This window comes from Capricornis sumatraensis, chromosome 13, assembly GCF_032405125.1.
Source record: "Capricornis sumatraensis isolate serow.1 chromosome 13, serow.2, whole genome shotgun sequence".
Classification (NCBI taxonomy): Eukaryota; Metazoa; Chordata; class Mammalia; order Artiodactyla; family Bovidae; genus Capricornis; species Capricornis sumatraensis.
The window spans coordinates 49,963,132-49,983,357 of NC_091081.1; the positions used below are offsets into that span (position 1 = coordinate 49,963,132).

General features: G+C 40.1%; 2 protein-coding genes and 1 non-coding gene across 4 annotated transcripts in view; 2 read left to right on the plus strand and 1 right to left on the minus strand.

Moving 5' to 3' along the window:
* Positions 1–5,293, minus strand: part of ORC3 (origin recognition complex subunit 3) — a 70,703-nt gene extending 65,410 nt beyond the window's left edge. For both annotated transcript variants that reach the window (XM_068985292.1, XM_068985290.1), the window contains exons 1-2: positions 5,264–5,293; positions 2,510–2,564 (exon numbers count right to left, since the gene is read on the minus strand). In XM_068985292.1, the coding sequence (XP_068841393.1) occupies positions 2,510–2,564; positions 5,264–5,287 (79 nt within the window). In that variant the 5' untranslated portion in view covers positions 5,288–5,293. The remainder of the gene's footprint in view (positions 1–2,509; positions 2,565–5,263) is intronic.
* TRNAC-ACA (transfer RNA cysteine (anticodon ACA)) lies at positions 1,836–1,908 on the plus strand. The gene has a single exon. It is a non-coding gene; the product is annotated as a tRNA-Cys (tRNA).
* Positions 5,294–5,478: 185 nt separating the features above from the next.
* The window catches only part of RARS2 (arginyl-tRNA synthetase 2, mitochondrial), a 72,436-nt gene continuing 57,688 nt past the window's right edge, over positions 5,479–20,226 (plus strand). Inside the window, exon 1 of the mRNA XM_068985217.1 lies at positions 5,479–5,536. Within this exon, the coding sequence (XP_068841318.1) occupies positions 5,501–5,536 (36 nt within the window). The 5' untranslated portion in view covers positions 5,479–5,500. The remainder of the gene's footprint in view (positions 5,537–20,226) is intronic.

Below are 20,226 nucleotides of genomic sequence, written 5' to 3' on the forward strand. Positions count from 1 at the left end.
TTCTTCAGGCAATTTGTTTCAAGAACTGAAGCCAACAAAAGCAAGTGCTAAAATCTGGATTTATTTTCCTCATTTCTGCTCCATCTTACAATCAGGGTCAATTCCCCTTAAGAGTTTCATATTAAAACAGTATCTGTTGGCCTTTAATCAGCATATAAATACTGCCCCCCCCCAAAAAAAACCACCTCAGGTACTTCAAAGTTCAAACTATACAATTATACGTATTAGCTTCATTAATACTAAAAATCTTTAAACAAATCTTAGTAAGTTACAGGTGAAATTCAACACAAAAAGTTCTAAGCAAAAACTTGCCTCACATTATGAGAGACAGGATTAAGTAGTGGTTAGACGATAGGCTCTGGAATCAGCCTGATTTCAAATCTCAGCTCTGCCACTTGCTAGCACTATCACTGAGAAAGTTCTTTCTAGTCTAAGTATCCTCACATACTTTAGTGGAGAAAACAGTTTAAAACTGATTTCATAGTTTGCTGAGAGGATTAAACAAATTAACACGTGTGTGTGTGTGTGTGTCAGTTGCTCAGCCGTGTCCAGCTCTCAGCCACCCCACAGACTGTATCCCAGCAGGCTCCTCTGTTCACAGGATTTCCCAGGCAAGAATACTGGAGTGGGTAGCCATTTCCTTCTCCAGGGGATCTTCCCAACCCAGGGATCAAACCCCAGTCTCCTGCACTGCAGGTGGCTTCTTCACAGACTGAGCCACCAGGGAAGCCCAGCTGGTCTCAAACTGAAGGATTAACACTCTGAAGATCTACTTTCTGTGATGATTTAGAAAAATCCAATTTTATATATTTGAACTGTTTATTTTCTTAGTCAAACAATAGGATAGTCCAGTTTTTCTTTTTAAATATGAAATTAGTGCATGAGTGTAGTTCAGTTCAGTTCGTTGCTCAGTCGTGTCTGACTGCGACCCCATGAATCGCAGCATGCCAGGCCTCCCTGTCCATCACCAACTCCCAGAGTTCACCCAGACTTGCATCCACGGAGTCAGTGATGCCATCCAGCCAACTCATCCTTCGTCGTCCCCTTCTTCTCCTGCCCCCAATCCCTTCCAGCACCAGAGTCTTTTCCAATGAGTCAACTCTTCGCATGAGTATACTTAACTGCACCTAATTTTCCCATCAGAATGAATCTTCATAGTACTGAATATTGAGTGGAAATACTCAATATGCCTGAGAAGAGCTTTTAAAAAATATAAACACCTGGGTCCTACTTCCAAAGAATCTGATTCAATTGGTCTGGGATAGGGTCTGGGCATCAGTGTTTTTAAGAAAGTTGACATATGAATAAGGTTGACAGACTGTACCACTGTCAGCTTGCTAGCTGTGAAACTGTACTACAGGCACAAGATATGCTACCAACAGGGATAACTGAGTGAGAGTTCAAGGGAACTCTCTCCACTTTTTCTTACAACTGCATATGAATCTACAATTACACCGAAAAAATAATCAGTTGTTTTTTTTTTTTAAGTTGCTCAAGTGATTCTAATCTTGGGACTTCCCTGGTGGTCCACTGGCTAAGCCTCCATGCTCCCAATGCCAGGGGGCCCAGGTTCAATCCCTTGTTAGGGAACTAGATCCCACATGCTGCAATTAAGAATTCGAATGTGGCAAATGAAGATCCTGTGTGCCACAACTAAGACCCAGAGCAACTAAATAAATATGTAAAAATAACTAATAATCTGCAGCCCCAATTGAGAACCAGTGCAATAAACATTTTCTGACTGATAACAACATCTTGATTTGTTTGAAGTAGTCAAGCCTTCTAACTTGACCACTAAACAGATATTTGGATATAAATAGAAGAAGAAGAGGACTTCCCTGGTGGCTCAGATGGTAAGAGCGTCTGCCTACAATGCAGGAGACCCAGGCTCGATCCCTGGGTTGGGAAGATCCCCTGGAGAAGGAAATGGCAACCCACTCCAGTACTCTTGCCTTCAAAATCCCATGGACGGAAGAGCCTAGTGGGCTACAGTCCATGGGGTCACAAAGAGTCGGACACGACTGAGCCACTTCACTTTCAGAAGAAGAAGATAGTATTTTTTTAATAATTTAATTTTATTGAAGTATAACTTACAAATAATAAAATATGCCCATTTAAGAGTTTGATATGTCCTAACCAAGGTTTACACTTACGTAATCATCCTATCTAGAGAACATACCCATCACTCAAAAAAATCCCTCTTGCATTTGTGCAGTCAATTCTCCCTACCTCATTCCAAGAAATCACTGGGATTTTTAAGACAATCTCTCTTGAAGAACGGTAACCCTTTGAAGGAAATTTCAATTTGTCTTTTGAAGGTACATATGCATCCTCTTTTAGAGCCTAGAGCAGTGCCCTTACCACTTTGTCCTATGCCTTCGAACATAACTGCTATATCAACACAGTAAGTGAAGCAAGCTTAGGCAAGAGAATTACTAATTCATTAAAAGTTAGGTTAGTTCACACTTGAGGGAGGAAAACTAACAAATCTCATATTAAGATATTTTACCTATTGGCACAGAGATCTTTCTCTTCTTGAAGTTTGGCTTAAACACAAAGCAACCCTACAAAAAAGACAGAGAAAAAATAGCATAAAGTCAAAGCAGCCAAGGAGTAGACAAATCTGATTAATAAAGTATTTTATGAATAAACAGATTTTTTTAAGGCATTTCTTTAAAGTGCTAAGAAATCATCTTTCTTCAATCTGAATTATAGAAGGGAAATTCTTAAACAACAAGGGAATTTAACACTTCTTTCTCCTCCCTCCCATGGGAAGCTCTTCTTTGATTTTACTCTTTGCGAGCTAATCTAAGAGACAAAGAAAATAAAAACTGATGAAATTTAAACCCATTAAAGCTCCATTTTTATAAAACCTAGTGGAAAAAGAACATTAATATGAACATCAAGATGATAAAAAATACTGACACCTTCCCATCTCTAAAGAAACATTCATTATTTAATTAAATTCCAAGTATCTAGAACCTTAGCAGGGCAGACAATTCTGGCTACTGATTCACCTTACATATCTTTCTTCACCTGAAAAAATCCTTATTCATTTATCCATTAAAGTTCGACTCCAATTCACCTGCTTTGGGAACCCTTTCCCAATTTCTCTAATCAGAAGAATTATTCCTTCCCTTAATATCTCACAGTACTTGTATATCTTTATTTTGCTTTGTTTTAAATTATTTTCCCTATGTAAGATAGCTATTTATGAGTGTCTCCCCAGTTAGTAAGCACCTTCAGAGTACAGACTGCATTTAACTCATAACTGTCTTCCCAGTGTTTAGGACAGTGTTAACATATACATTAGGCAATCAGTATACAAAACGGATGAATACTTGTCAAATAATTTTTTTGGTAATTTCCTAGCTACACTGAGTTTCATATTATTTGACTAGTGATACACAGGCCACCAGCTGCTGGTCCTACGTTTGCTCTACAATCCTAAAGCTGTATCATGGACAGCTTCTTCAAGATTTCCATTTCTATGGAAAATGAAAGAAATATATCTAGGAAAACCCATCTCAGGATAGATCCAAGGACTGCTGTACAAATATAAACTGGCCATGTGAATTGTTGTTGAGTCGCTAAGTTGTGTCTGACTCTTTCATGACTCCATGGACAGTAGCCCGCCAGGCTCCTCTGTTTCATGGGATTTTCCAGGCAAGAATACTGGAGTGGGTTGCCATTTTCTTCTCCAGGGAATCTTCCTGGCCCAAGGATTGAACCCATGTCTCCTGTATTGGCAGGCAGATTGTTTACCACTGAGCTACCTAGGAAGCAGGGTCCAAAATAAGAATTGTGCCTTGAACAATTTTATCTGCAACTAACAGAATGATTTAAAATACACAAGTATTTTTAATTTTTTTTTTTAAGAAAAATCTTTTGGTGCCTTGACAAGCTTGTCACTGCCTCCTTTCTATAGCCACATGCAATTCAGGAGCAGGAAAAGGAACCATGAAGAGCCCTGGGAATGGATCCCAATATATGGCAGCGGGAGTAATACCATTATTCACTTTGAACTACTGGTCAAGAAATGGTGTTGGAGATGGAAGAAGACAGGAGGAAAGCCAACAGCCAGAAAACATGACAAGGAAAGAGTTTAGTTTAAAGCAAAAAGGAAGATGACAGTTCCATAAACCAGTGAAACAGTCCTTAAAGATTCTCATTCAAGTAAGGTGTCCTTCATAATTATGTCAATACAAGCATCTCTTATGTCATAAATGCTTTCCTGAAAAAAGAAAAAACCATAAAACTCTCACAATCCTGCAAAATATACAAAAATAAGAAAAGCTTAAGCAACAAAAAGGATTAGGGGACAGACCACTCAAAACCTATGGAACCAACAGGAAAGAAATTCAAAAAAGAGGGGATTTAGGTATACATATAGCTGATTCATTTGTTGTACAAGGACAGGACTTAGCAACTGAACAACAACAGAAACGAACACAACACTGTAAAACAACTATACTCCCAATAAAACTTTTTTAAAACGTATGAACTTTATAACCAGGGCAAAATACAAACAGCATCAACCCTAAAAAAAAAAAAACAAAAAAAACTAGCAGTGACAGCTCTTCTGGCATTTGCACCTAGCATCACAGTCGCTCAAACTTCAGTATGCTTGAATCCTATGGTTTGTAGTTTTTCCCAAATATGTAGTCTTGCAAAGTACTGAATCTCATGATTTTATTCTAACGTGGTTTTAATTAAAATTAAAAATTAAATCCATGGTATATCCTTCATTAATTTACTGTTTGAACGGGAGAAAAGTCTTTGCAACTATATCTGCATTCACAGGTTTATCACACAACTTAAGTTTCAGGAGCTTCCAGCTGTACTCCTAATATTACTAAGCGGCACTTAGTGTCTAAAGAGGCCCTAAAAGAACTTTTGGTAATAATGAAAATATCTGCGCCTATTTTGTTTACCACTTGTATCTCGGTACCTCACAACGTTTGGCGTACAACAAACAACAGAAGTAAAAAAGAGGGCAGAGTAGGGCACATCCTCCCGGGATCCGACCTCCACAAAGCAGAACTTAAAACCTCCTCCGAGGCAAAACACTAAGGCATTTCGGCGTCTTCGCTCCCCAAGCAAAGTTGGCCTCCACTAGACGCGGAGCAAAGATGCCTCAGCTCCGCCCGCCGCTCCTGCCCCTCGAGCCAGGACAACTGGACAATGTAACCTCCGCTTCGTCCTTCCTTCACAAGAGAATGAGGCAGCTATGGAGTCCTAATGGGCGCCCGCCCCCACATACCTTGGACACCGAAGAGGTAGCCATGGCTCCAGCAACCCGTGGAACTCCAGATGCACTCGGGATTTCCCGCGCTCCCTCGCGGCAGCGGGGCGGAGGTTAGTAGCGGGCCACGCTGCTGTTTGATTGGCTGGCAGCACCCTTCGGGGCGGGCTTCCGGCGCGCGTAGGCGGGGCGTGCAGAGAAGGGAGGAGCGAAGTTCTGGACCTTCCAGCTGGAACCCGCTTCGTGGAGTCAGACATGGCGTGCGGTTTCCGCAGGTCCATCGCCAGTCAGGTACGGGCACGGGAACTGGCATATGGTGGACCCCTGAGCCACGAAGCCCCTTTCACCGCTGCGAGCCAGCCCCCAGTCACCGGGAGGCCGCGCGGGTTCTGCTGATACCCTGTTTGTTTTTCCCGCTTGCTTTCGGCTTTCAGGAGGTGCTGGAGCGGCCGAGGCAAACCCGGTAGAGGGTTGAGCCTGCGGCCCAGATCAGTTTTCAGGGTGAAAAGTAAACCTTGAAAGGCGCACATTGCTTCGCTCACTGCTTACCGCCCCGCTGCTCAGTGAGCGTTAACTGGATAGAAAGTCAGTGGGCCATGCCTAGACCCTCTAGAAGTTAGTGTTCCGTTCTCTTAAGTGTAGTTGATGATGGATCTGAATTTCCATTTGAAAAGAGCTAACTTCAAAACCAGTTATTTCTCTTGCAGTCATTTCGGCTGCCCGTCCTAGCGTTATTTTTGGTAACTCCAAATGTAACACGAGGTCCTATTTGTCTTGATTCTGAGGCGTATTGTTCCTGGAAAACAGTTTGCCTCTTGAGGGGTGTAGGGGCAGAAGACGCAGCCAAACCAAAGATGAGAAGGAAGGATTTATTACTTGCCTCAAGTACGGACAAGTGGGGTTTGCCAAGGGTTACCTTTCCCAAAGCAGAATTTTCTCAGGTGGCAAAATCGGGGAGGTTTTAAGCTAAAGGTATTGTGCATTTTCATGAGGTGTTTGAGCAGGTGAATTCCATATCAGATTGACTCAGTGGTTGAGAGTATAAGGTTTCGTTGAAATCACCAGGGTCAGAAAGGATCAACATCTTCATTCCTTAGGTTCTGAACAGTCCGAGTTCTTAACTAGTAGGTAGTTACCCTCCTTAACCTGAGGGGACACCTAGTTCCAGTAGAGAAATTCAAAGCAGATTGTTTTGTGTATCCCCTAAGGGGTAATTAGGATTCTGCCCTCTCCCTGCCTGATTGACTTCTTTTCCTTTTTTTCTGTATTCCCTCACTTTCCGGATTTATAACTTTTTGAACTGCCTATTTGGAACTCAAGGAAGAGCTAGAGGGCTGAAGGGAACTAGAAAGTTTTTTTATACCCAAGAGGGACCCACAAGGTCCTGGTTGGTTTCAATCCTTTTCTTTGATGCTCCTCCTCAGTCTTGAGGGGATCAGGTGTTAGACAAGAAAGGGAATAATATTTTGGATTGAGAGGTTAGTTGTGAACTTGGCAGAGGAACTCGGTTTTAGGGAGAATCAGTTTCACTATTTAAACAACTCTATAGTAAGGATGGGAATAAAACACTGGAACGTTAGAGTTCATCAAAAATAGTTTTTTTTTCATTCTTCCAAAAAAGTAAAATCATGCTATTGAAAGCAAAGAAATAATAAAATCATGTTAACATGAATAATAAAAACATGTTAATCACGTAAACTATGTCTGGGGGTAGGTAGCTTTGGACCTCAGCATCCAAGCTTTTGTGTGTATGTGAGTTGCTTTTCATTCAAAGCCCTGAGGTCAAGATAGTGCCATTACCAGAAACGTTTTATGTTTAGTTTTGCAAAGGCTGTATTCTTCCTTATAGAGAAACCAAGCTGGGGAAACAGGAATAAATATGTATTGAGTATATTTGTGCTAATTACTTCACATTTAAACCTTGGGACACCCCTACAATAGAGAAGTATTAACCTTGTGATACAGTTGAGCAAATTGAGATTCAGAGAGATTAAATAAGCTACCGAAGTGTTGGTTCATGAACAGAGATCTAAATTTGAAATCAGCTCCTTCCTATACACTGTGCTGTTTAGTTTGTGAAGGTGAGGAGCACAATCTGATCATTAAACAGAATGTAGCAGAGTTGTGTGACAACATAAACTAAGACTAAGCAAAAATCTTTCCCCAAACAAGATAATTGAGAGATGATCTGAGACAAGGATAAAAATAATATGTGCAATACATACCTTTATGAATGGGGTTCCTTACCTAATTTAGAAATGAAGGAATGTGTTACATGAAAGAACACATTAATTCTGCAAATTTTGATTAATGAGTCTAGTTTTTTTTTTAATCGCCCTTACCTATTGATATTTTTCTTCAGCACTTCCCCACCGACAACCAGTTGATTGTTCTCTGTAGCTGTAACTGTTTCTTTTTGCTTATGTTTGATCATTTGTTTTGCATTTTAGATTCCACATAAAAGTGAAACCATACAATATTTGCCTTTCTCTGTGTGACATATCACATAGTGTAATATCCGCTAGATCCATCCTTGCCATCACAAATGGCAAGACTCCTTTTTTTAATTTTAATGGCTGGATAATAGTCCATGGTATACATATACCACATGTTCTTTATCCATACATTTATGGATGGGCACTTACATTACTTTCATATCTTGGCTATAGTAAATAATGCTGTAATGAACATAAGAGTGCATATATCTTTTTGAACTAGGGTTTTTATTTTCTTTGAAGATATACCTAGAAGTGAAATTCATAGATTGTATGGCAGTTCTCAGAGAAGGCAATGACAACCCACTCCAGTACTCTTGCCTGGAAAATCCCATGGGTGGAGGAACCTGGTAGGCTGCAGTCCATGGGGTTGCGAAGAGTCAGAGACGACTGAGCGACTTCACTTTCACTTTTCACTTTCATGCATTGGAGAAGGAAATGGCAACCCACTCCAGTGTTCTTGCCCGGAGGATCCCAGGGATGGGGGAGCCTGGTAGGCTGCTGTCTGTGGGGTCGCACAGAGTTGAACACGACTGAAGCGACTTAGCAGCAGCAGCAGCATGGCAGTTCTAGTTTCAATTTTTTGAAAAATCTCCATACTGTTTTCCATAGTGGCTTCACCAATTTACATTCCCAACATCAGTGCACAAGGGTTTTCTTTCTCTGTATCCTCACTAACGCTTGTTATTTATTTGTTGTCTTTTGATAATAGCCATTCTGCCAGATGTGAATTGACATCTCATTGTGGTTTTGATCTACATGTACCTGATGATTAGTTATGCTGAACATCTTTTCATGTGCCTATTGACCCTCTGTATATCTTGGAAAAACGTCTGTTCGAGTCCTCTGCCCATTTTTTAATTAGGTTTTGTTTGTTTGTTTGTTTTTGAGTTGTATGAATTCTTTATATATTTCAGATGCTAATCCCTTGTCTGGAGAAGGCAATGGCACCCCACTCCAGTACTCTTGCCTGGAGAATCCCAGGGACGGGGGAGCCTGGTGGGCTGCCGTCTATGGGGTCGCACAGAGTCGGACACGACTGAAGCGACTTAGCAGCAGCAGCATCCCCTTGTCTGGTGTATCGTTTGCAATTATCTTCTCCCATTCAGTAGGTGACCTTTTTTGTTTTGCGGTACAAAAGTTATTTAGTTTCGTGCAGGCTCACTCACTTATTTTTTGCTCCTTTTGAAGTACTGCTTCTGCCATAGGTCTCAGCGTGTATGAGATTTTGTGTGCACCTGTTAAGAGTGGAGTCTGTTTCCTGCAAACCTCTGGCTCTCCCAAAAGTTAACCCCTCCACCGTTCAAAGCCACATGTTCTGAGAACTTGTTTTTCTGGTGCAAGACCTCCAAGCTGGGGAGCCTGATGTGAGGCTCAGATCCCCCGCTCCTTTGGAAGAACCTCTGGTCTTGTAATTTTCCTGTCGGTTTGGGAGTATGGGATTATACTATTCTCCACCTCTCCTACCCATTGTAGTTGTGGTTCCCTCTTTATATCGTTAATTGTAAGAAGACATTTTCTGCTAGTCTTCAGGTCTTTCTCTTCAATAGTTGATCTGTAAATAGTTGTAATTTTGCTATACCCACGGGAGGAGGTGAGTTCAGGGTCTTCCTACCCGGTCATCTTGGACACTCCTACTAACTGGTTCATGGTTTCATCTTTCCATCTTCAACACTAGCGACCCAGCTGAGATCTTTTTATGTTGCCATTTCTCTGGTTCTCGGAGTCTAAAGTTTTCTAAGCACTTTCTAAGCACCTAAAGTGTTTAAGCACCTCAGACCCAAAGCTGAAAGTAAATGGAATATGGGTTCTTTCCTGGCATGGCTCCAGACTAACTTGAGAAACAGTCATATAAACAGGTTGCTGCAGTGCAGTCTGTAACCACTGTATTAAAACCATGTGTGAAATGCTGAGGGAATATGGAGAAGACAGCCTGTTAGTGTCAGAGAAGGCTTTGTGGAAAAGGTGCTGTTGAGGGGAGGTTGAGTAGCAGTATACTAAGTGAGGAGAGTGAGAGCTTGGTGGGGATAGGATTTTTCATGGAGAGCATATCCATAGATACATAAGAGAGCATGGCATGCTCATGGAACCACAATATTTGGGTATGACTGATTCTTTAGAGTATACCTCTGATGCTTACTTCATCAAGTTCTTTTGATTCTGTTTTCAAAATAATATCTTGAATTCATCCACTCTTTTCCCATTGCTGCTGTTCCTTCTTTCCTCCACCCCAGGCCAAACTACCATTGTCACCTGCATCAGCTACTTACAGCAGCATTCTGATGGGTCTTTCTGCCTCCATTCTTGCCCTCTCTCCAATGCATTCTCTTTATAGCAACAAAAGTGACTCCTAGAGCATAAATCAGATCACTTATCTGTTTAAAACTACACAAACTCACTGTCAGAACCTTAACAGTAATTCATGCCACTCTAGCCCTTCTTTCGGTAGGATTGTAACCACACTATAATTTTCTTGTTTTCCAACCTAGTAAGTTCTTTCCATTGCCATCACATTCGGATTGCATAGATTATTCCCTGTGCCTTGAAGAAATGCACTTTGTACTGTGACTTCCTATACTAGATGAAAGTTGCACAGAACAATAGTTTGTAATCTGTGTGCATTCTTTTCTATTCTGTACTGCTTCATTTTTCTTCAGAAATGCTGGTTGTAACTCACTGAATTATTCCCAACTGACAACCTATAGTTTGATAAATACGGTCCTCCAGTTATTCTCTATCTCAGTCCCTTGTCTGCTTCTGTCGTAACACTTGGGTTAATTATTTTGTCATGTTTTACTTGTTTTGGTGTATGTTATAAGCATCACGAAGTCAGCCTGTTTTCTTCACTTTTCTTTCCTCAGATCAGCAAAGTGCCTGAATCATACCTGTTGGGATGTAATAAACTTTTCAGCTTCTCCAAATAAGTTCATAATTTTAAAACTGTGAGATGACATGGTAAAAGTGCAAAGAATTCAAACTCCAGTCCTTTCATTAATGTAACAGATTTACTCTTGGCAGCTTTTAATTAATCTGTCAACTGTCAGATGATGGTATTGATTGGTAATTTATTGCAAGGATTGATGATGATGATGATATGGAATATCTTACTTGTACCACGCAGCATTTTGCTGAACTTTATAGGGCTATTGATAAGCTTTAATAATATAATATTAACACAGAGGGCTTGGTGTTGAAAACTGTGAAGAGTTTGTGATTTTACCCTACAAGTTAGTCAACCACAGTTCATGGACAGTGGCAGAAAATATTATAAGAGCCCTGGGAGAAAGGATTATATTATTTCATTATTCCCAGCGAAAGTAGTAGCCAGAGTATCAACATTTCCTTGTGTGGATTCCCCAAGCTCCAACTCTTCCTAGAGGGCCCTGTGCAGAGGGTCAGATGATGTGTATTATATAGGAGAGGACCCTGAGACTTTTGTAATAACAGCAGGCATTTTCCCCTTTATTCTGATGTGCAACACTGTTTTTGTCTCACAAAGCTATTTGTAATACAAGCATCCTTGAAAAGATAGTCCAGGACAAAGAGCAATTGGGTTTTACATAAGACTTGCAGAAACTTAGAGTCCCATAGAGATTTGTCTCCCAACCCTGAGCACAGTGGTATGTAGATGAGGTGTTCAGTACTTGATATTAGCATCTCATTTAATCATCTCACTCATCTTCTGCTCTTGGCAGCATTATCTCCACTTCATAGAGGAGGACACTTAGACTCAAGAAGATGGAGAGAATAAAGTCACAGAGCTACAAAACTGTGGAGTTCAGTGACTAACCAACCCAACTGACTCAAAACACAAATTGTTTGGATTCTGTACAATGACCTTGGTAAAATGTTCAGCACTCTCTGGCTCAGAAACATAATGACACGGTATAGGTTTGTTTCCCTTTCTCACTTGTTTGTCCTTTAGGTTTTGATGTTGAGGATAAATTAAGCTAGTTCATTTTAATTCCTTTTAATTTTGAAGCAATTTCAAACTTATGGAAAAGTTGTAAGAGTAGTAGAGAGAATTCCGTTCACCCTTTTTCCAGATTCACCAATAAATGTGTTACACATTTGCTTCATCATTATCTTTATATTTGTATGATCTGTTTTGCTGTATCATTTGAAAGTAGATTTCATAAATTATACTCCTGAACCTCCTAATACCCAATTGTTTACTTCTAAGAACAAGGCTTACCTTAGATAAACGCAGTTCAGTTACTAGATTCATATCACACTGATAGACTTTTTCTAAAATTTAATTTACAGTCCATTCCAGTTTTGCTGATGTTTTTCAACAGCCTTTTTTTCCAGTATAGGTTCACTGCATTTCATTGTTATATGACTGTTACGTTTTAAAGGCCTTAAGCTCCCCTCCTCATTAATTTATTATCTATTGAATATATAAATTGATAGAGGAGATACACTGATAACAGTGAATAGCAGACACGGCTCCCTGACTGCGGAGTTGTGTTGTCAAATCTCATGACCTCAAGGAGCCGTTAAACCAGTCCAGTTGTCATCTAGTCCTAAGCTGGAGTATCTCCCCAACATAAATTTGGCCTGGTAATTTAGAAAGATACTCTCACACATTTGGGTGAACCACAGCAACGACTGTATTATCTAAGTGTGTACTTTGCTTCCAACCTATTCTCACAGGCTCACCCGCATTCAGTTCAGCTTCAAAGCACAAGTTCTGTAAGAGCCATGCTAAATTTCTTTCATTATAAATAACTGCAGGTAACTTACTGTCAAATCATTTGGGAAGTTCTTTTTTGATTTAGGTCATACCTTTGACTATGCCAAAGCCTTTGACTGTGTGGACCAGAACAAACTGTGGAAAATTCCTCAAGAGGTGAGAATACCAGACCACCTGACCTGCCTCCTGAGAAATCTGTATGCAGATCAGGAAGCAACAGTTAGAACTGGACACGGAACAATGGACTGGTTCCAAATCGGGAAGGGAGTACGTCAAGGCTGTATATTGTCACCCTGCTTCTTTAACTTATATGCAGAGTACATCATAAGAAATGCTGGGCTGGATGAAGCGCAAACTGGAATCAAGATTGCTGGCAGAAGATATCAGTAACTTCAGATATGCAGATGACACCATCCTTATGGCAGAAAGTGAAGAATGAAAGAGCCCCTTGGTGAAAGTGAAAGAGGAGAGTGAAAAAGTTGGTTTAAAACTCAACATTCAGAAAACTAAGATCATGGCATCTGGTCCCATCACTTCATGGCATATAGATGGGGAAGCAATGGAAACAGTGACAGACTTTATTTTGGGGGGCTCCAAAATCACTGCAGATAGTGACTGGAGCCATGAAATTAAAAGATGCTTGCTCCTTGGAAGAAAAGTTATGACCAACCTAGACAGCATAATAAAAAGCAGAGACATTATTTTGCCAACTAAGGTCCGTCTAGTCAAGGCTATGGTTTTTCCAGTAGTCATATATGGATGTGAGAGTTGGACTATAAAGAAAGCTGAGTGCCAAAGAATTAATGCTTTTGAACTGTGGTGCTGGAGAAGACTCTTCAAAGTCCCTTGGACAGCAAGGCGATCCAACCAGTCCATCCTAAAGGAAATCAGTCCTGAATATTCATTGGAAGGACTGATGCTGAAGCTGAAACTCCAATACTTTGGCCACCTGATGTGAAGAGCTGATTCATTTGAAAAGACCCTGATGCTGGGAAAGATTGAAGGCACGAGGAGAAGGGGATGACAGAGGATGAGATGGTTGGGTGGCATCAATGACTCAGTGGACATGAGTTTGAGTAAACTCCAGGGGTTGTTGATGGACAGGGAGTCCTGGTGTGCTGCAGTCCATGGGGTCACAAAGACTCAGACATGACTGAGTGGCTGAACTGAACTGAAGTTTCAGTTGATACCTTGTTTGCTGACTGTTTGAGTCTTTGAACTAGTTCAGACCTAAAGAAATTCTGCATGTATGGTAATACTGGTGCACTGGCTCTTGCTGGCAGACATACACCTAGGATCTGGTTATAGTAGAGTCAGAAATGAGGAATAACCAAGGATAATTTATAGTTTAAGTAATTCAGAATCTTGAAAAGTGATTGATCTTTCAAGAATTTTGAAACTCATTGCCTTGTAGACTGTTATCTGGATAAAAATATAGAACTAATTTTCATAGGGTATCAGTTCTGCCACCTATATGGTTGCTGAAGCATAAGGATCTTTTTTTCATCAGCTAAATTAGGATTTTTTATGTGGTTTTTGGAGATTTTGATCTTGAACCTGGCAAGTTAAACTCCTAACTGAATTTCAAGTCTATGTAGACTAGCCACACTGATAGTATATTTTTTTGACTCTGTGTTCAGTTCCTGACTATCAAATGTGGGACTTATGTGTGCCTGTGTGTAAGGGAAACAAATTGTTGAGAACTGCCCTCAAGCTGATTAATTATTGTCTTTTTAATGCCAGGTATCCTGGAGCCAGGTTCTGTTACATTAGAATCTTTGACTTTAGGTTGCCAAGTCCAAGGCTTAGAATTGTACCTGACACACTGTAAGCATTCAGTAGGTGTTGTTATTGTGTAATACATGAGACTCTCTGATGATAGGTTCCCAAACCAGATCTGGCATATGTGAATTTCCACTTTGATTCTCCCTTTTAGACGTGGTTCTGCTTTCAACCTCAGGTTTCCTCTTTGCTCAGTTGTAAGTTATTTAGTTTATTTTTCAAGGACTGTGCCTAACGTTTTGTGGATTTTATTCCTCTGTCTTCAGGTTTAAATTTTTGAGCCTTAGTCTTTTAGTGTTTTATTTTCAACTAAGTAAATTTCTGACATATTCTTAAAAATTTTTTTCTTTCACTATTATGAGGCCTCAAATGGATGGCTAGCAAAATGCCCTTGTTGTATCTGTGGTAGCCCCAGATGAAACCCAGGAGAACACCTTTACCTAAAGGGGAATAAAAGGAAATCTGTAGCCAAGGATACTCTTAGGTCACTTTCTCATCAGAGAAAACACTAATTTCAATCTCAGAGACAGTTGAAGAAAGTCCTATTATTTCCAGAATAATTCGGAACCTATAAGACCGTAAGGAAATGAAAAACCATGCTCTCCAATATTTGACAGTGGTTCTTAATGTTTTCTTATTTTTGTGTGTGTGCCCCATCCATTTGAATTATACTCTTTGAATTAATTAAAAACCCTCCCTCAATTGGGTACTGATTGTTAACACAGGAAGCAGCTGGTATCTCCCTATGCAGTTTGTCTCTAGCTTGCAGAAGGAAATGGCAATCCACTCCAGTACTACTGCCTGGAAAATCCCATGGACAGAGGAGGCTGGTAGGCTACAGTCCATGGGGTCGCAAATGGTCGGACACGACTTCACTTTCACTTTCACGTTATCTACATGAGGTGAGAATCACCTGAGAAGCATTAAAAACAATACCTCAGCCCAGGTCCCTTGGGCTGTGATGGGGTAGGGGCCTTGAAGTTCTAAACCTTATCAGGTGATTCTGATATTCACTCAGGCTTGATAGCAGCTAGCTAAGGACGACCAGCAGCGGAAAGGTATAGTATAGTGGTCCCCCTGTTTTACCTCACATTGGAATCAATCCCAAGACCTTTTTAACATCTGTTGCTCAGGTCACACCTTGTATTAATTAGAATATTTGCATGTGGGAGCCAGACACCAGTGTTTTCTAAAGATCCCTGGGTCATTCCCATGGGCAGCAAAATGTGGGAATCCCTGGTATAGTGATTAAGAACAGAAGATTCAGGTTTAAATCCAGCTTCTCTGATAAGTAGGTAAGTTCACTGTACTTCATTTGTAAAATGGAAAATTATTTATCTACCTTATAGACTTGTCATTAAGATTCAGTGAATTAATAGAGTGCTCAGGATTGTGTTTTATATATTGTATAAATGCTGTACTCATTAGTCATTATTTTCTTAGAGTTGTGAGGATGTGGTGTTTTGAACCACCTTTCCACACCACTACCCCCAGAGGCTGGAGTTGGGGACCTAATCATTATCCACTAGCCTAGGTAAAAACTTTAGCACCCGTTTGGTCAGGCCATTCAAGATGGCTGTTCCCTTGCTCTCTGTATTCTCTGCTGACCAGGCCCTGCTTCACTCACATGACTATCCAGTCCTCTTAATTATAGGGCTTAATCAGTTACTGCCTAGTTTCTTGCCCCCTCCCTCAGCTGCTGGTTTTTCTGGTAACTGGTGAGCCAACCTGGCGGCAGTTCCTCCTCTAAGTGGTAGCTCCTCCTTCCCGCAAGTAGCAAAAATGGCTGCCGTGTCTTGTCTGCTCTACAGGGTGGGATGTTTTCCAGGTCCCAGGCTTCAGACATGTAAGATTTTTCTATCTGATAAATCATTAGTGTCTGTCATTGTCTCCTGGCCCCTTTCTTTGGTCTCCAGGTTGGGCAACCACAAGGCTTTCAGGCCTGCAGGGTGCGGTGCAACAACCCTACATGAAGTTAGGTAACCAGAAAACTGTGTATCTGAACCATACTGCTTAATTTTCAACAGGAATTCCTTAACAGTAGATACTTATATCGGAGAAGGCAACGGCACCCCACTCCAGTACTCTTGCCTGGGAAATCCCATGGACGGAGGAGCCTGGTAGGCTACAGTCCATGGAGTCGCTAAGAGTCAGACACGGCTGAGCGACTTCACTTTCATTTTTCACTTTCATACATTGGAGAAGGAAATGGCAACCCACTCCAGTGTTCTTGCCTGGAGAATCCCAGGGACGGGGGAGCCTGGTGGGCTGCCGTCTACGGGATCACACAGAATCAGACACGACTGACACAACTTAGCAGCAGCAGCAGATACTTTTATAAAGTTGTGCATAAAAGAGAAAACCTTTCTCATTTTTGCAAAAGTAATACCTGCTTATTGTAAAGAATTACAATAAAAAAGTTACCAAGAATATCTTTTAAAATCTCCCCCATAAGTAGTTATCATCACTAATGTTGACCTTTATTTTAGATACATTTCTTTGCAGGTATACAGGTGGAAAAAAGGAAGGATAGATAGGCTTTTTATAAAAATTGGGCTGTATTGTAACCAGGTTTTTTTTTTTTAAGTTTTACAATGAATAATGTCTGACTGCTAAAAGTATGCTATCATGATTCCTCATATATTCGTAACCTAAATGTAGTTTTAAGTAAAAAGTGTTAAACACAGTTTAGCGTGAATTTAACAGCAGCAACAAAAGTACATTTCAAAGAATTATTGATATATTTTCTAAATGAGCCCTCATTTTCTAATGAGCAGTTAAGAGATAATGAACAGCATCACAATTTGGAGCGTTTTGGTTTTGTTTTTAATCTTAATGTTTCAGAGATTCATCTCTACAGAGAACAAACTGGTGATTACCAAAGGGGAGGGGCTGGGGAAATCAGACAAAAGAGGTAAAGGGAATTAAGAGGTACAAGCTTCCAGCTGTAAAATAATTAAGTCACCAGACACAATGTATGCATAAGGAATATAGTCAGTAATATTGTAGCAACTTTGTATGGTGATAGATGCTCGCTGCACTTATTTTGGCTGTCATTTCATGCGTCACTGTGTTGTACACCTGAAACTAATATAACATTGAATGTTAATAAATTTCTTAAAATCTTGATGTTTCAGATTTAGGTAGTATACATGACACTCTTATGGCTGGTGTAACTTTCCTCTACCTTTCCTAATTTGTTTCAGTAACTTTGTCAAAGTTAGTAACACTTATTAATGATATCTGCATACCTCTATTCTCTTTAATTAAATACAGTGCTTTCCTGGTATATGACCAGTCTTCCTGATATATGGCTTAATTGGCTGCCTTTCTTTATGAGTAGATTTTTCAAGAAGGGCATTACTTTTTTAACTTTTTTTAAAAAGAAATTATGACTTTTCAGATAAAAAATCCTAGACATATCAAAAGGAGGGTTAATCACTGGAAAATTAGCATGCTTTAAAATAAAATGAAAATAGTAGATTTAGAAATAATATTAAAAATCTTCATTTTAGAAATAAAGCAATAACACCAGGTTGTTTAGTTCTGATTTTGATTTTCCAAAGTCTGATACCACAGATGCAAACACCATACAATAATCTAATGTTATTTAAAAATTTTCTGATTTTCATATATTGGCAACTAATTCAATTTAAAAACCAACTGAGCAGATGAAACAAGTGTATCATTTTGTAGCTTCTCCAGTAGATGAAACTCACCCTATATAAATTCTAAGTTATTTGCTTTAACCAGAATGTGATCTTTGTGAATAAGTAACATGGTAACAAAGTAAAATACATTTATTTCATCTCGGGAGTCTTCTTGATTGGGTGCTTTATTTTTGAAATGTAGTGACTTGACCAGGATGTGTCATTTTCTGTATTGCGTTTTGCTGATGTAGTCATTTATTTTTATCTGTAGATTGCATTTGTTTGTCTCTTTTTTTCTTTTTAGGACAATCTTTAATCATGGAGAAGAATACTTTTAATACCCATGTACCCATCACCCAACCTGAGAAATAAACTGTTACAAATACTATTAAAATCCCCTGGGTATCCATCTCTGGTTGCACTCTTCACATATGAGGTTTTGTGTTTATCGTATCTGTGCGTGTGACTTACTACCTACCAGAGTACTCCTATATAGTATTCTTTTGCAAGTTATTAAATTTTATATAGGCAGTAAGCAAACTTTAGTTATCCTTCTGCATGTTGGGTGGTTTTTTTTTGTTTCTTTGTTTCAAATATTAAAAGATTTCTCCATAATGGTGCACGGAGATCGAGTTCCTTCATTTTACTGGTGAGTGGTGTGCCATGGCAGTGAAAGTGAAGTGAAGTCGCTCAGTCGTGTCCGACTCTTTGCGACCCCATGGACTGTAGCCCTCCGGGCTCCTCCGTCCGTGGGATTCTCCAGGCAAGAATACTGGAGTGGGTTGCCATTTCCTTCTCCAGGGGATCTTCCCAACCCAGGGATCGAACCTAGGTCTCCCGCATTGCGGGCAGACGCTTTAACCTTAGTAATACACCACAATTTAGATTTAGTTCTTTATTTCAGGGATGCTTTCCCTTTTATTGACAATTATGCCCTGTTACCTGTGTCACACCTGATTCTAGCTGCCACTGATGTGAACAGTTTCACATGTGCTTCCATTTACTTACCATCGACAGCACTTCCTCCTGTCAAAAAGCCTGCTACCAACACAGACTCAGCTCAGGTGGAGTGGAGTGAACACTCTCAAGGACCTCCCGCTGGACCACTGAGGGATGGAGGCTCCTGCTCCCTACTTTTGGATAGACACTTTCGGTATACGTTGTATGCAAAAGTAAGATAGAAATTAAGCCAGTATTGCCTGTATCAGTGACCTTGATAGCATTATCTTATATTTACTTTTTCTCTTCTCTCACTCTCCCCAATAAATCACTTCTGCCCTCAGGAATCACTTCCCAGATAAACTGCCTGCATGCAGTCCTTTTCCCAGGCCCTGCTTCTGGGGGAGCCACGATATATATGAGTACTTTCTATTTTTCTTCTATGACTGCTGGTAAATGAGACTAAGGTAGGAGCCCTGCTAAATAAGGCTGCTCCATTCTGCTTGACAATCTTTTGCATCTCTTCTTGACACGCTGGAGCGTGGGTTTGTGCTTTGTCTCTCTAGACTTACTGCAGCTGTAGAGCCAGTGTACCTCTTCTTCCTGTTCACTTGCTTTCTTGCTGCTGGTGTTTTGTTTTTTAAAATTTTTAATTGAAGGATGATTGCTTTACAGTGTTGGTTTGATTTCTGCAGTGCATCAACATGAATTAGCCAGAGGTGACATATGTCCCCTCCCTCTTTACCCTCCCTCCCACCTCCTGCTCTTTGCCACCCCTCTAAGCTGTTAGAGTCCTAGTTTGAGTTCCCTAAGTCCTACAGCAAATTTCCGTTGGCTATCTATTATTTTAGGGACATAAGTTACTCTAAGGTTGAGTTATCTTGTACCAAATTTTATTTACCTTTGTCTGTGCTTTATGTTTTTTAAAATGTATATTCTCTGATTATCTTAGCCCTTTTATGTTCTATTTTCAGTTCTGACTACACTCTTCCTTTGTATTTAATTATTAGTTCTGTAATATTTGATCATCAGACTCCCTTTTTATTTCACTCTGTTTCAGTCGTTTAGTTCTTGTTATTCAGACATCTTGAAACCCTTGTGAAGAATGTCTTTGTATTCAGTTGTATTTTTCTTCTAGAGTTCTTTGGTCTCTTGTATGCCACATTCCTCTCATTCTGTCTTTTTTTCCCTTTCCGTAGGGACCCCTTCTCTCTCCTTATCGAGCTCTCTTTCAGTTTGTCTGTTTTTCATGCCTGTTCATTTTCATCTTACTAGTGCTTGACACCTCTGCCCAGACTTTATATTAGATTCCACAGTGTGTGGGCAACTTCCTTACTCTTCATATCAGCATTATTCTTGGCTCAGCTCACTTATGTGGTTACAAAATATACACTCTGCAGCTTTCCACTCCTCTTCTGT